At 37.5% G+C, this 13,276-nt stretch overlaps 1 protein-coding gene across 6 annotated transcripts in view; it reads left to right on the top strand.

The window, feature by feature from the left end:
- The window catches only part of RIPK2 (receptor interacting serine/threonine kinase 2), a 16,540-nt gene continuing 3,264 nt past the window's right edge, over window positions 1–13,276 (top strand). Inside the window, exons 1-11 of one of the 6 annotated variants that reach the window (XM_053467217.1) lie at window positions 1–344; window positions 1,624–1,777; window positions 2,847–3,002; window positions 4,207–4,364; window positions 4,451–4,500; window positions 5,853–6,014; window positions 6,404–6,483; window positions 7,421–7,477; window positions 9,028–9,076; window positions 9,570–9,641; window positions 11,239–11,691. In XM_053467217.1, coding sequence (XP_053323192.1) covers window positions 97–344; window positions 1,624–1,777; window positions 2,847–3,002; window positions 4,207–4,364; window positions 4,451–4,500; window positions 5,853–6,014; window positions 6,404–6,483; window positions 7,421–7,477; window positions 9,028–9,076; window positions 9,570–9,641; window positions 11,239–11,549 — 1,497 coding nt within the window. In that variant the 5' untranslated portion in view covers window positions 1–96 and the 3' untranslated portion in view covers window positions 11,550–11,691. Of the gene's footprint in view, window positions 345–1,623; window positions 1,778–2,846; window positions 3,003–4,206; window positions 4,365–4,450; window positions 4,501–5,852; window positions 6,015–6,403; window positions 6,484–7,420; window positions 7,478–9,027; window positions 9,077–9,569; window positions 9,642–11,238; window positions 11,692–13,276 lie in introns of those variants that run through there. The other 5 variants (XM_053467219.1, XM_053467218.1, XM_053467220.1 and 2 more) reach the window with 5 other exon arrangements.

The following is a 13,276-nucleotide window of genomic DNA, read 5'->3' on the forward strand; positions in this document are numbered from 1 at the left end:
TCTTTTTCCCGGAAGAGGATCATTTTTGAGTTTGGCACTCAGGGAGCTTGTAACTTTTTGGGGGGTTTCTTTCCCCTCTTGCTTTGATTTGCAAGGATGAGCTTCAGCACAGGGAGCCAAGATTCAAATTCCTCTTGTAGTAACTACTCTTCAAGCCAGGAGACTGAGACTATTCAGACTGCTAGCATCAGCAGCTCCCTGCAGTCCATTCCTTACAGCAAGCTCACCAACCTCACGTTTATTAATAGGGGGGCGTATGGGACGGTAAACAGAGCCTGCCATGCAGACTGGAGAGTGAAAGTGGCTGTTAAGTTCTTTCCAATGGAGCGCCACCTAGAGGCAAGGTGAGTGTGTGGGACAGAGACAGGTCTGTGTGTAATCATGTCTGACATGTCGACTTTTGCTTTAAGCGGAAGCGTCCTTAATTTTGTTATATGCGATTGATTACGTATGATGCATGTTTTTAAAGCAAGTCTAAAAGGTTATTAGTTAAATTATGATTCCCGGGTACAGCTTTTCTTTATAGCTATCTGTTTCTTCCATATCCTTTTAGAATCATTTTTTTTCATGATTTTTTTTATGTTCGTATTGTAATCAAATTATGTATACATTTAGTTGAAAGTATGTATATGTTCTGTTGTGTGACAGAAAGATACCAGCCTAGTTCAAGATTATTTTACACAAGATTTCATTCTGTCACACATACATACATACATTTGTATGTATCTGTATCTGTATCCTGTTTTGGACCTACATGACTTGTTTTGTGTCTTCACACAGTGTGGGCCAAATAAATTTTGCTTACAACAGGAGGCATGGCTATATTAACAAAACACCTTATGTATGCTTTGAAATGAAGTATTAAAGATATAAATTGGAGCTAGTAAGGGGATATCTGAGGTTCTCCCCCAAAACACCCATAATTCCCTCACTCCATCAAAACTGAGACAGTGGGGGTGTATGGCCGGATTGTGTATAAAAATCTAGGCTGCCTTGCAAAAAAGGTTTTTCAGTTGGGGGATATCCTTATGTAAGTGTTACGTTGTATACTGTTTGACGCAGCCCCAACAGAATTCACTAAGCTGACTGGTGAAGTGGTGGAGGTTAATACAGTTTAATAATTTTAGAATTACATGGGTTAAGCAAAATTAGACCATTTATGTAAAGTTTCAGACACTATAGCTGATGGACCAAATTGCCCTTCTCTGATATCACAATTTTTAAAGTTTCTATGCAACTCTGTCAGATTTGATTGACAGGGTCTTAATTTATTACATTCTTATAGATACTGGTTCCCTAACTTCCCTTGGGCTATTATCTTTATTTCTATGCCTAAATATAATGCTTATCCATAATTTCTATTATAATTTCAAGGTGGCTGAACAAACATTAAGTCATATCTACTGACTTCCAAAAATACCCCTAAAAATAACTACACTCAATGCCACATTCTGAAGCTGATGCCTTCATTTAATTATATCTGAGCACCCCATGATTTATTTTCTAACAATTGCTTGATCACAGTTAATGGTAGAGTCTTTTTACCTTAGAATTTCATAATTGTTTGTTTTCAGTCTTCATTTTTTTATGTATTCTCACCTGTATGTTATTTTCACCTTGCAGGGAAAGAGACAAGATCTTAAAAGAAGCTGAAATTTTACACAAAGCCAGATTTAGTTACATTCTTCCAATACTGGGAATTTGCAATGAGAATAATTACCTTGGAATAGTGACGGAATACATGACCAATGGATCATTAAACCAGATGTTACACCAGGTGTGCACGTTGTACGCTGACTGTTCATGTAGTGCTCTAGCGTGTTCTAGCGTGGTAACCCTTTCATGACCAAAGGTTCTCCCGACCAAGTGACCTTAGCTTTTTTTGACATTTTTACTATATGTTTACTAACAATTGGGAATAGGGAAGGTATCTTTTTAATATATATTCCTAATGGGAGAGGTACACATTATTATTTTTCTTTGCTATTTTCAAAAAATCTTTCTGCTACTTTTCACTTATTTTCACTGTGATCACCACTGTAGCTGAGCACAGCATGACTATGCATTGCTGATTGAACTGTTGAGGATCATCTTGCAAGGGAGGCCATCTGAATTTAACAGATGCGCCCATGTTGTGCCCTCAACAATCAGCTAGCAGTTTTAAGTGCAAAAATCCCTTTGGTTCAGTAAAGCAAATATTTCTGTAGGGAGACTTGGTATTAAATTAGACTTTATGCTCTCAATGTGTTCTGCATTAGCATAACACACCATTCTGTGACCCTGTAATAGTAGCAGTGCACCTTGCTATGAAGAAAAGTTCCAAGCAAGGTTAGTGTGTGTTACAGTGTCTGTGTTAGGATGAATGTGTTTAAGTGTGTGTTAGTGTATCTGTGTTTAAGTGTGTGTTAGTGTACCTGTGTTTAAGTGTATGTATGTGTGTGTGCTACTGGGGTGATAAGAGGGGCACTTTGTTTTACATGCCCCAGAGACTAGACTTCCCCTTGCTGCAGTCAAGAGTATACTAGTTGAAAGTGATTTTTCTTTTTGTTAGTGCAAATGTGAGTTGGCTTTAGTGAATTTATAAGTTGGACTTCTGTCCAACTCTGTGATCTTGATGCTTCAAACTCGCATTTTTAGCCAACTCAAATAAACTTATAGCTTACTGAATGTAATGTATTGTGACTTTCCTACAAACTCTTCTGCTTGCTTTCCTCCCAACTCCCACTTTAGTGAATAGACCCCATCCTAAATTGTAAGGAGCCATACTTTCCGTTTCTGAGGTACCTCTTCTGTAAGTGTTTTTCCAATATGTCTATAACCAAAAAGTTTTTTTTTTTCTTCTTCAGGAAAACCCAGCTCCTGAAATAGTATGGCCATTGCGTTTCCGTATACTGTATGAGATTGCACTTGGAGTAAATTTCCTTCACAATATGGAACCTTCTTTGCTTCACCATGACTTAAAGACACAGAATATTTTGCTGGACAGTGAGTTTCATGTCAAGGTATGTATATATTTGATTAATAACTCCAACAAAAACCTCTAATTAAGATCTTCAGGGAGATGATGTGATTTAGACCAAATACTTTATACTTTGGCGTGTGCTCAATAGTGGGTTCTGTGTGAAGTATTAGTGATTGTGCTGTGTTTCAACTTTCTCTTGTTCACCTTCCACTGCCCTACGGGGTCTGGTCCTGAACCTACTGTACAGTGACAATACCACAGAAAACAAAACAGGCATACCGACAATGAAGAGCACTGTTTAGGGTCTACTGAAGACTATGATAAATAATCCAAGGGGGGGAAAACTATTTTATTTCGTTAGATTGCATAATTTTATTCTGTTTGGTCAGTATAACCAGAGGTCCTGACCTGTTTACTTGAGCGTGCAGGAAGGGGGTATGTATGTTTGTAAGTATGTGAGCATAAATGTTTATGTATAAGTGTATGTGAGCATGGATATCTGTGTATAAGTGTGGATGTGAGCATGAATGTGTATGTGTGTGTGAGAGCATGTATGTGTCTGTTTAAGTGTCTGTGTGTGAGCATGTATATGTAACTTTTTGTGTGTGACCATGTATGTATAAGTGGTGTTAGATGGAGTGTGTGTTAGCATGAGTGGTGTGAGACTGGTGTATGTGTTAGAATGAGTATGTATGCTAGTCAGTATGTGTAAGTGTGTGTATTAGCATGTGTAAATTTGTGTAAGTGTATTTTCATATGTGTGCCAGAGTATATGTTGGAGGGGGCAATGATGGCACAGACAAGCTGTTTGGGGGCAAAGTTGACACAGATAAGCCGTTTGAGGGCACTGATAAGCTGTTTGGGGACTTAGGTATCTCTCAAAAGCTGTTTGGGTGAAAAGGTTGCACTCCCCGTGGTTTTTAGTTTATGCCCCTGGTGTAAATTAACACATTTTACTTACTGGGTGTCTTTGTTTTTATGGCAGATGAATAAAGATGCCCATGTCAAATGTGTATATGCATCTATAAAATCTGAATTTCCAGGAGTAAAAGAACCAACAATCTCAACAGTTTAAATTTTGTATCCGAGCTTCTCATAATGTTATAACTCCAATAACTCCAACAGCTCCAACAATATAAAGGAGGTCTTATTTGGTAGTATAATTTAATGAAGCCTTATGATGTATGATTTACCTTGCATTACTTATTTTGTTTAGCTGTAATAATTAAACTGTTTTTCTACAGATTGCCGACTTTGGTCTCTCAAAATGGCGCATGTTTTCATCATCACATTCTCTAAGTGATCAGAGCTCACCTAGGGGGACAATTGTTTATATGCCACCAGAGGAGTACGAACCTAGTATCAAAAACAGGCGAGGAAGCGTCAAACATGATATGTACAGGTAAGTTGCTTAGAATGCCCTCTTTTCCTGTTACTTACACTGTTGCTCTTCTTCTTCATATAATTGTACCTTTTTTCATTTTATAGTTATGCGATTATTATGTGGGAAGTTCTGTCCAGAAAACAGCCTTATGAAGGTAAATATAATAAAAATAATTAAGAATGAAGCTTGTTTTCTTATTACTTATTACTGATTAAAGTTGGTGAGATAATTTGCAAGATAGCTGACTGATTAAACTGTGTGTAGACTGTGTAGGGTCAACCAAGTTCTCCTTGAAGGAAGAAAGCCCCTTTTCTATCATTTTTCGCTCTCTTATTGCCCTCTTTTTTCCTGCCTTATTTTCATGCAAGATCAAAGACAAAAGAGACTGCAAAAATTACGTTTCCCCATTGATCTCGCTTTTCTGTCGCTTTAATTATTTTACAGTTTTTTTTGCTATACCTCTTTTTTTTTTGCACCTCTTTTAATTACTCCTCATCCTTTTTTGTTTTACAAGTTGCTCTTCTCTTTTTCTATCTTTTTGCTCTCTTGATGGCCCTCTCCCCATTTTCTATCCTCATTTCCTCTTTCTGAGCTCTCTTTTTCTGTATACTTCTTGGAGTCTCTTTTGCCTTCGATAAGGAAATCGTACAAGAATAAATTGACAAAAACGGAGATCCAAGGTAAATTAGACTGCAAGAAGGGGACAGGAGAGACACTAAAGGGAGAGAAAACGGGTTAGAAAAGGTAGGGAGGAGATTTTGTAAAACACTTTTTCCCCCACCAAGAAAGATGGCAGCATTATTATCCCCTACTTTGAGCGAGGTCACGTTGTTTTGCAGCGCTGCAAGCTGCACTAAAGGCAGGATGAGGCTTCACAATTGTAAATAAGTTGTGTGTGTCTGGGTATGTTAGTGTGTGTGTTAGTGTGTGTGTCTGGGTGTATTAGTGTGTGGGACAGTGTGTGTGTGTTTGGGTATCTTAGGGTGTGTGTCTGGGTATATTAGTGTGCGAACTAGGAACTAGGCACACAGGGAATGACGTACCAAGATGCCCAAACCTGAGGCTCCCGGCACCACCTGGCGGGAACCAAATGCTCTTCCCCAAAGCACTCACAACCCATAGATGCTTGGTAAGCTACCAACCTGGCTGTGACAGCATAAATACCCCTACCCAAACACAATAAACAGGGAGGGAGGGTGAGACAAACATCACAGGGTAAGGTGACAACAAAATGGCCCTCAGCCTTGTGTCACAACCCCTTAAATAACTACCCCCTAAACCCCACCCCAACCTACCAAATTTGGCGCTAAGGCCTAGCCCTGCTCGGGATCCCAGTCAGGGCCCACTCTGGCCAATGCTGGCCCCTGTGGGCATTAATATAGTTTAACTAAGTAATAAAAATGATGTATTATATTTCGGTAATATTATGTATCCTGCTTTTGGTACTCTTTCAAAAACTGTCATATATTACATTTTCCCTTATCTGCCTTTTTGTGTGCTTATTAGGTGCCACAAACCCTTTGCAAGTTATGTACAGTGTTGCTCAAGGGAAGCGGCCTGACCTTAGTGAGGAAAGCTTGCCCTTCAATATACCTCACCGAGATATATTTGTCTCGTTTATGGAGAGAGGGTGGTCCAAGGAACCAGATGAAAGACCAGCTTTTTTAAGTAAGTCTTTAGTGTAAATGTGAGTGTGCAGAGATGGGCTATTGTAGTAGACAACAAAGATATGTAATACAAATATATCAAATGAATTTATTGACTTTGTACAGAGGTTTTGCAGACATTAAATATAAATTTACTTTAAGACAAGATAGTATTTAGTACCATTATAAGGATATTAATTCAAAGTGAAACCCTAGTTAACTTATTACACAATTTTAGGTATGCTGGGTATTATTAATAGTGATTCTGAGGAAAATTCTGAACAGTGGTCTTATTGCCATATCAATCAGTTTATACTAATTGGTTGTAACAGAAGTAAAACATTCTTCATACTATGCATTAGCTTGAAAATTTTAGAATAAGAGCATTTATGGTTTTCTTTTTGTTGCTAGAATGTTTGATGGAGCTTGAGCCAGTGGTCCAAAATTATGATGAGATTTCTATACTGGAAGGAATACTCCAGATAAAGAAAGTAAGTTAACTTTTCACTGCTCCACACAAATTAGACATCTACAGAGCTTTTTAAGAACATAATAGCCCAGGCATATAATGCGACCACAAGCCCCTGACCAAAGATGTACTGTCGTTTGTAAGCTGCTGATACTTTTCTTCCTGCCTACAAAGTGAAAGTAAAACCTGCACAAACATTTACAACATTGAGAAGGTCAGTGGTGCCTTTACTTGCAAATCATCCAATGTGGTGTACCTTATCACGTGTCAATCGTCCAACGATCCAACAATATGTGGGTGAAACAGGCCAACCACTACATAAATTATTTAATTCACACAGATCCTATATCAAAAACAAGAGACAGAGGGAGAACATTTTGCCAAAATGGACATATTATCAGATACATGAGACTTAATAGGACTATTCCAACCTCAGATGGAGCGGAAAATATGGGAAATTAAACCAAGGTTCCAATTTAAATTATTAATGATTCAAAATTATCACATTGTAGACCAGCCTGCAAACCAGAGATGCAAACAACCTGGCCCTTCTAGAAGTGTGTTCACCTTCTGACACCTCCAGAGGTGTACAATCAGAGGCAGTAGGATGAATTTAAAATCACAAACAATAACTGGTCTTGTGAGCTTGAGGGGGACGTGAAAGAGTAGGCAACCTGTAAAAACAAAAGAAATAATACAATTGTAACACCGCTTCTATGGTTCCATTTTCATGCCACTGATTGGTTGCTTGAAGTGGCAGGAAATCAATGGGAGCATTTTCTCCTCTGCTCTTGTTAGACCTCCCGGAACCCTCCATGAACCAGTGACTGTCAGTAAGTAAATCCCATTGGTGAAGGCAGAGCGCTATTATACCTTTAAATAAACATTTCATGCCTATATTTTGTTTTTAACTAAGACAACATTTAATGTTATTAACTTTTCTGAACTTTTCTTTTTAGGCTAGAAGTAATGTTAATTCAGACTCTGGGCAATCACAGAAGGATTCATACACACCAGTAGGTTGATAATAACACTTCTAAGTTTGTGAGACAATATTGTCAAATAATATGAAATAACTTAGCTAGGTCCTATTGTGAGTATGAACTGCAGACCATAAATGACATTGAATACATATCATATACCAACATTTTAAATAAATTTAGAAGTTAAAGAGGAAGTCTTAGGGAAATAAATTATTGTCGATTTTTTTTTTGTTTCAATAAACTAACTTTATCTGCAGACTGGGAGGCTGCCGTTGTTGTCAGTTTTGATATTTTCGGTGACTTTCCCTGCTCAACCACCACACTGAGCAGATTCTGTATGCTAATGCTAATGAAAACCCTTCCTCCATACACTTCCTGTAGTCAGGGTGTCCTGCTGGGAGATTAAGACTCATTATTAGTCATTCTTTTGTTTACCACAGGTAGTGTGATAAAGACTCAGGGTGTTTGTCTAGTTTATTAGGCTAAGAACTGTCATAAAAAAGAGAAAATGGCACAGTATTTTGGAAAACGTATTTTTAACATCACACTAGTAAGGCTGATGGGACTTAACTGATTAATAAATACGCATTAGTGAAGTTTCCAGCAAATATATACACTCACTGGCCACTTAATTAGGTACACCTGTTCAATTGCTTGTTAACACAAATAGCTAATCAGCCAATCACATGGCAGCAACTCAATGGATTTAGCCATGAAGACATGGTCAAGACATCTTGCTGAATTTCAAACTGAGCATCAGAATGGGGAAGAAAGAGGATTTAAGTGACTTTGAACGTGGCATGGTTGTCGGCGCCAGGCGAGCTGGTCTGAGTATTTCAGAAACTGTTGATCTCTAGGGTTTACAGAGAATGGTCTGAAAAAAAGAAAATGCCTTATTGATGTCAGAGGTCAGAGGAGAATGGGCAGACTAGTTTGAGATGACAGAAATCCAACAGTAACTCAAATAACCAGTTACAACCAAGGTATGCAGAATACCATCTCTGAACTCACAACACGACAAATCTTGAAGCAGATGGCTTACAGCAGCAGAAGACAACATTGGATCTCAATCCAATAGAGCACTTTTGGGATGTGGTGGAACGGGAGATTCGCATCATGGATGTGCAGCCAACAAATCTACAGCAACTGCGTGATGCCATCATGTCCATATGGACCAAAATCTCTGAGGAATGTTTCCAGCACCTTGTAGAAAGTGAAGAATTAATTCTAAAGGGAAAAGGGGGTCCAACCCGGTACAAGTAAGGTGTACCTAATAAAGTGGCCAGTGAGTGTATATTGCTTTCTTTAATTTGTAAACAGCATTATATATATTTAGTCAAAATGTGAAAGGATGTCTCCCAACCTGTTGGAATGTAATTAACATAATACGTTTTACAGTCTACCTATGAAATAAATTACATTAAAGGGAGCAGTTAGCATATCATCTGTGTGATATCCTGGGCAGCCTTAAAATTCGGTTTCAGAGATTTTTGATGTATTGGGGCCATTATAAACAATCAGCATATTTCTGTTTGATTCTTTTGATGTGTAATCGGTAATCATTTTCCATCTGTGTGTGCTAGGAGAAACCACCAAGGTACACAACCCCTTCAGATGAAAGCAAGTATAATGGTATGCATTATTCAGCTATTGTTTGTCATAATGCAACAGTAATAATGTAAAGAAAATTATTTCTCAGTGTCTTCCATCAGATATTTAGTGTCCGAAGTAGTCAACAGAGCTAGGGCTTTGTAAAGAAAAGCCTATACTCTCACTCACATTGCTAGTCAGAATCATGTTTGCTACACAAGTATATCAGCACAAACATAAAGACACAGTAACAAGATGAAAGGTACAGTACATGTCCAAACAGGCTTCACTGATTATCACTGGCATCGATCATAATCAGGATTAATAACTGATCATGATCAATGTGTTCACCCCTACAGAAGAATCTAAAAATCTTGTTATGGTTCCATACAATCAAGCACATTTTAATTTCCAGCCTTGCTCCCGAATTTATGGAGACTTTGATGATTTAATCTATGGGCATTTTAGGCTTTAAAGTCTGAAATGCAGAATGGTGTTGTTAACTCTACTGTCTTTTGCTTTGTTAACTGTTTAGAGCCCATAGCACCACCGTGCACACCGTACTACTTTCCAGGTCCTTCAGATGCCGATAAAATACCAATTTCAAGTAAGTTCTCATGTTACAAATGTAAATACTAGAATAATATTGTTTTGTGGTATCACTTTCTATATCTGAAATAGTTTTGTATATATTCTCACTGAGGTCCCACCTAAAAAAAAAGAAAAAGAGAATGAAACTAGGACAAATAGGACAAGGCTATATTACAATAGACATTTGGGTGTATTTATTAATAAGTGAAGTGGTCAGTTAAAGGTTACTTAAACAGGTTTGACTGCGTTTGCACGCTCTAGTTTAATAGGGGTTTCTGAAGACTTCTATTTTGTTTTTTGAAATGTTATGTGTAATTTTTACATTTTCTGTTTGAGTGATGGGACTTTGGTAACTTACAAGTGAACTTTGCAAGTCATGACTAAATTCCAAATCACATTTGGAACCCAAAAGTAGACTTGTGCAAATGGACCAAAAAACGTTTTGGACATTTTTAGTTTTGCCTTTGGTTCATTCATTTTTAAAGAAATTAGTTGTCACTCACCTCATTCACACTCTCATTCACATTCTCTGACACTCTCATTTACACTCTCTCACGCTATGTCTTCATACCTTCTCCATTGACCACTTCCGTGTCCCTGTTTCCTCTCTTTCCCGCAGCCTGTTTCCTCTCTTGCCTTTTTTGGTCTCCTGTCTTTGCCCACTTCACCCCCCTTTCCATTCCGTTTACCAGGCCCCCCTCGGAGCACTTCCGCAAAAGGATGGAGCCTTTGGACACACCCTTTCTCCCTATTGGAGGAATAAGGAGAGGCAAACTCAATGGGTCTGCCCTTTTGCAGAAGCACTCAGGGGGGCTAGAAAATTGTAGATTGTTTCTGCACTTCTCTTTCTCCCAAATCTGTCTGTATTATTCCGGCCTCTCTGAGTACTTCAGCAAAAAGGTGGACCCACGGGGACAGCCTCTCCCCATTCCTCCAATTGATACCAAGAGGCCAGGTAAACAGAGTGGATAGGGGGAGAAGAGGATGAAGAAAAACACAGAAAAATACAAAGAGACAGGAGAAGAAGCAGGTCTGTGAAAAGGAGCAGGGACACAGAGGCGGCCGAAGGTAGGGAGACAGTGAGAGAGAGCGTGAGAGAGTGTAAGAAAGCGTTTTCAGACATTCGTACAAATTAACTAAATTGCCAAATTTCTTTAAAATTCATAAAAAACAAATGCACAAGTCTACTCATAAGCTAAAGAAGTCACAAACATTTTTCAACACGCATCAACTAAACTCTCCAGCCAGTGCACATGTGGGTTTGTATTAGTGAATTTGTGTGTTGGACCCATGTTCATGGGATAATGCAGCTTCAAACTTGTGCTCCCTGCCTGTTTGCTTGTTAGTGAATAGATCTGTTTGTTACTATGTGTCTGTAACTTCGCCATCCAAGACAATGCAAACAAGAACTGTGAAAGTGCTGTTGAACATTCTTATAAATTGTGTCTTTCCGGGGAATATTCAAGCCATATAATCAGTGCCTTGCTTTGGCTTGGTCGATATCATTTGTTTGTACACCATGTTATATTGCAATAATAATTGTAATTAATGCCCAATGGCATTTTGTTCCTGTGTACTAAATGTATGAAATTACATCAAGCTGATTCTTTTAGTTTATGTAACAGGTCCCATACAGGAATCATCATCATCATCATCTTTAGAAAAGTGGATTCAAAGTAAAAGGAGTGAAATTGTCGATCAAATGACTGAAGCTTGTCTTAACCAATGCCTGGATTCCCTTATTTCAAAAGGACATCTAATGAAGGAAGACTATGAACAAATTAGGTCTAGAGATACAAGGTGCTCAAAAGTGAGGCAGCTGATTGATACGTGTGACAAACAAGGAGAACAATTTGCCAGAATTGTTGTGCAGAAGTTGATAGACAACAAACAGAATGGTCTTCAGCCTTTCCCTGAGACATAATTGGTCTTAATATTCAGCTGGGACACATAAGCAATATAACATTATAAATTACTTTATTTAAAGGCTACTTTTCTAATACATTAAAATAGATTTTTAGGTAAAGGTGGTTTTACACTTAAAAGGTTGTTTTGTTTTATGAAATGAGCAAGACTGTATGTGAACATGTAAATGATTTTGTGACAAAATTTATTGGATTTATTGGATTGTGATACATACATAAATACATACATACACGCGTATGTTCCCATATTTGATTTTTTTTGTGTGCATTTAAACCACAATCACTAAAAAAGTAAACTCAAACCAATACAAAACAATAAGCAATTTATTATTATTATTTATTATTTTATATAGCGCAATCAAATTCCGTAGCGCTGTAGAATGGGTAGACAGGACATAACAAGTAGTATGTAACATAACAAATTGACTTACAGAGACAACAGGTGAGGAGGGCCCTGCTCAAACAAGTTTACAATCTAGAGGGATTTAGGGTGTATTACACGATAGGTAAAAGTGTCGTTGTTAGGGATGGAGCAGCCATGAAGTAGAAAAGAGTTGCATTCTATTTCTATGTTCTATTTTTTTCATACTTGGTTCAATGAGGCATATTTCAACTGCAGTCAAAAATGATCATAATGACTTAAATAATATAATGTCATTTAGCTACCAGAAGTTAATCCATTGTCAGAAGAACCAATACATCACAAAACCTATAACCCTACCAGAGCATTATGTCGTATGCAAAGCAAAAAGCAATAGTTCTATGGACATTTTGCATAGAACGTTTCCCGTTAGGAACATTGGGCCAGCTTGTTGTGTTTAACACACAGTACATGCTGTTTGATAAAAATAGATCATGAGTGCTTATGGCTTGTTGACAAGAAAATGATGCCCATATCATTTACTAAGCATATTGTCAGCTGTTAGCTTAATACATGCTCTCTGTTAGTAATCTTCCATATGGAACAAACTGGTAACGGGGCGCCTCGCAGACGGAACAATAGATAACCTTTTCACAACTACAAAAAGGGAAGACTTTACGGATAACTAGAATAAAGGTATGTAACTACATTTCTATAGATGGGATGGTGTTTTATATTTTAAAAGGTTACCTGATTTGCATGATTGTGTTCTATGATTCTATATATATATATATATATATATATATATATATATATATATATTTATACATATATTAGATATTCAATGATTCTGTTTAAACACAATAGACAAGGTGACGCCTACATTTCTTGAGCTCTCCTATAGAATATATAAAAAAAGTGCAGTTTTTTCACTCACTGGTATATTATAAAATAAAATTTTATTATATTTACAAATATTGTAGCAGTTTGCTGCTTGGTGAATTTGTAGAAATTGCCACTAGTATACAAGTGTTTCACATATACCTAACATATATTTAACAAGGCTAGTAATTGCAAAAACACATACATTTTCAAAACAATGAAGCCAATGAGCTGAAAAACAACTCTCTCTTTAGTGAATAGACCCAACAAGAGTATCCTTTAGACTGATCAGTTTGAGTGTAAAATGTTTTATTGTGTAGACTGTACCCTCACCTACTTTTAGTGTGACTTCATGTTGTTAAAGTGTGGATTGCAGCTGCACACATCTACTGTTGGCCTTGAGGTTCTAGGCGGAGTTTACACTCTAGTCCTGTATTGTACAGTCTAGGGTCAATTTTGGGTATTTTATAGCTGAAATAAACA

The sequence above is a fragment of the Spea bombifrons genome, chromosome 5 (genome assembly GCF_027358695.1).
Source record: "Spea bombifrons isolate aSpeBom1 chromosome 5, aSpeBom1.2.pri, whole genome shotgun sequence".
NCBI lineage: Eukaryota > Metazoa > Chordata > Amphibia > Anura > Pelobatidae > Spea > Spea bombifrons.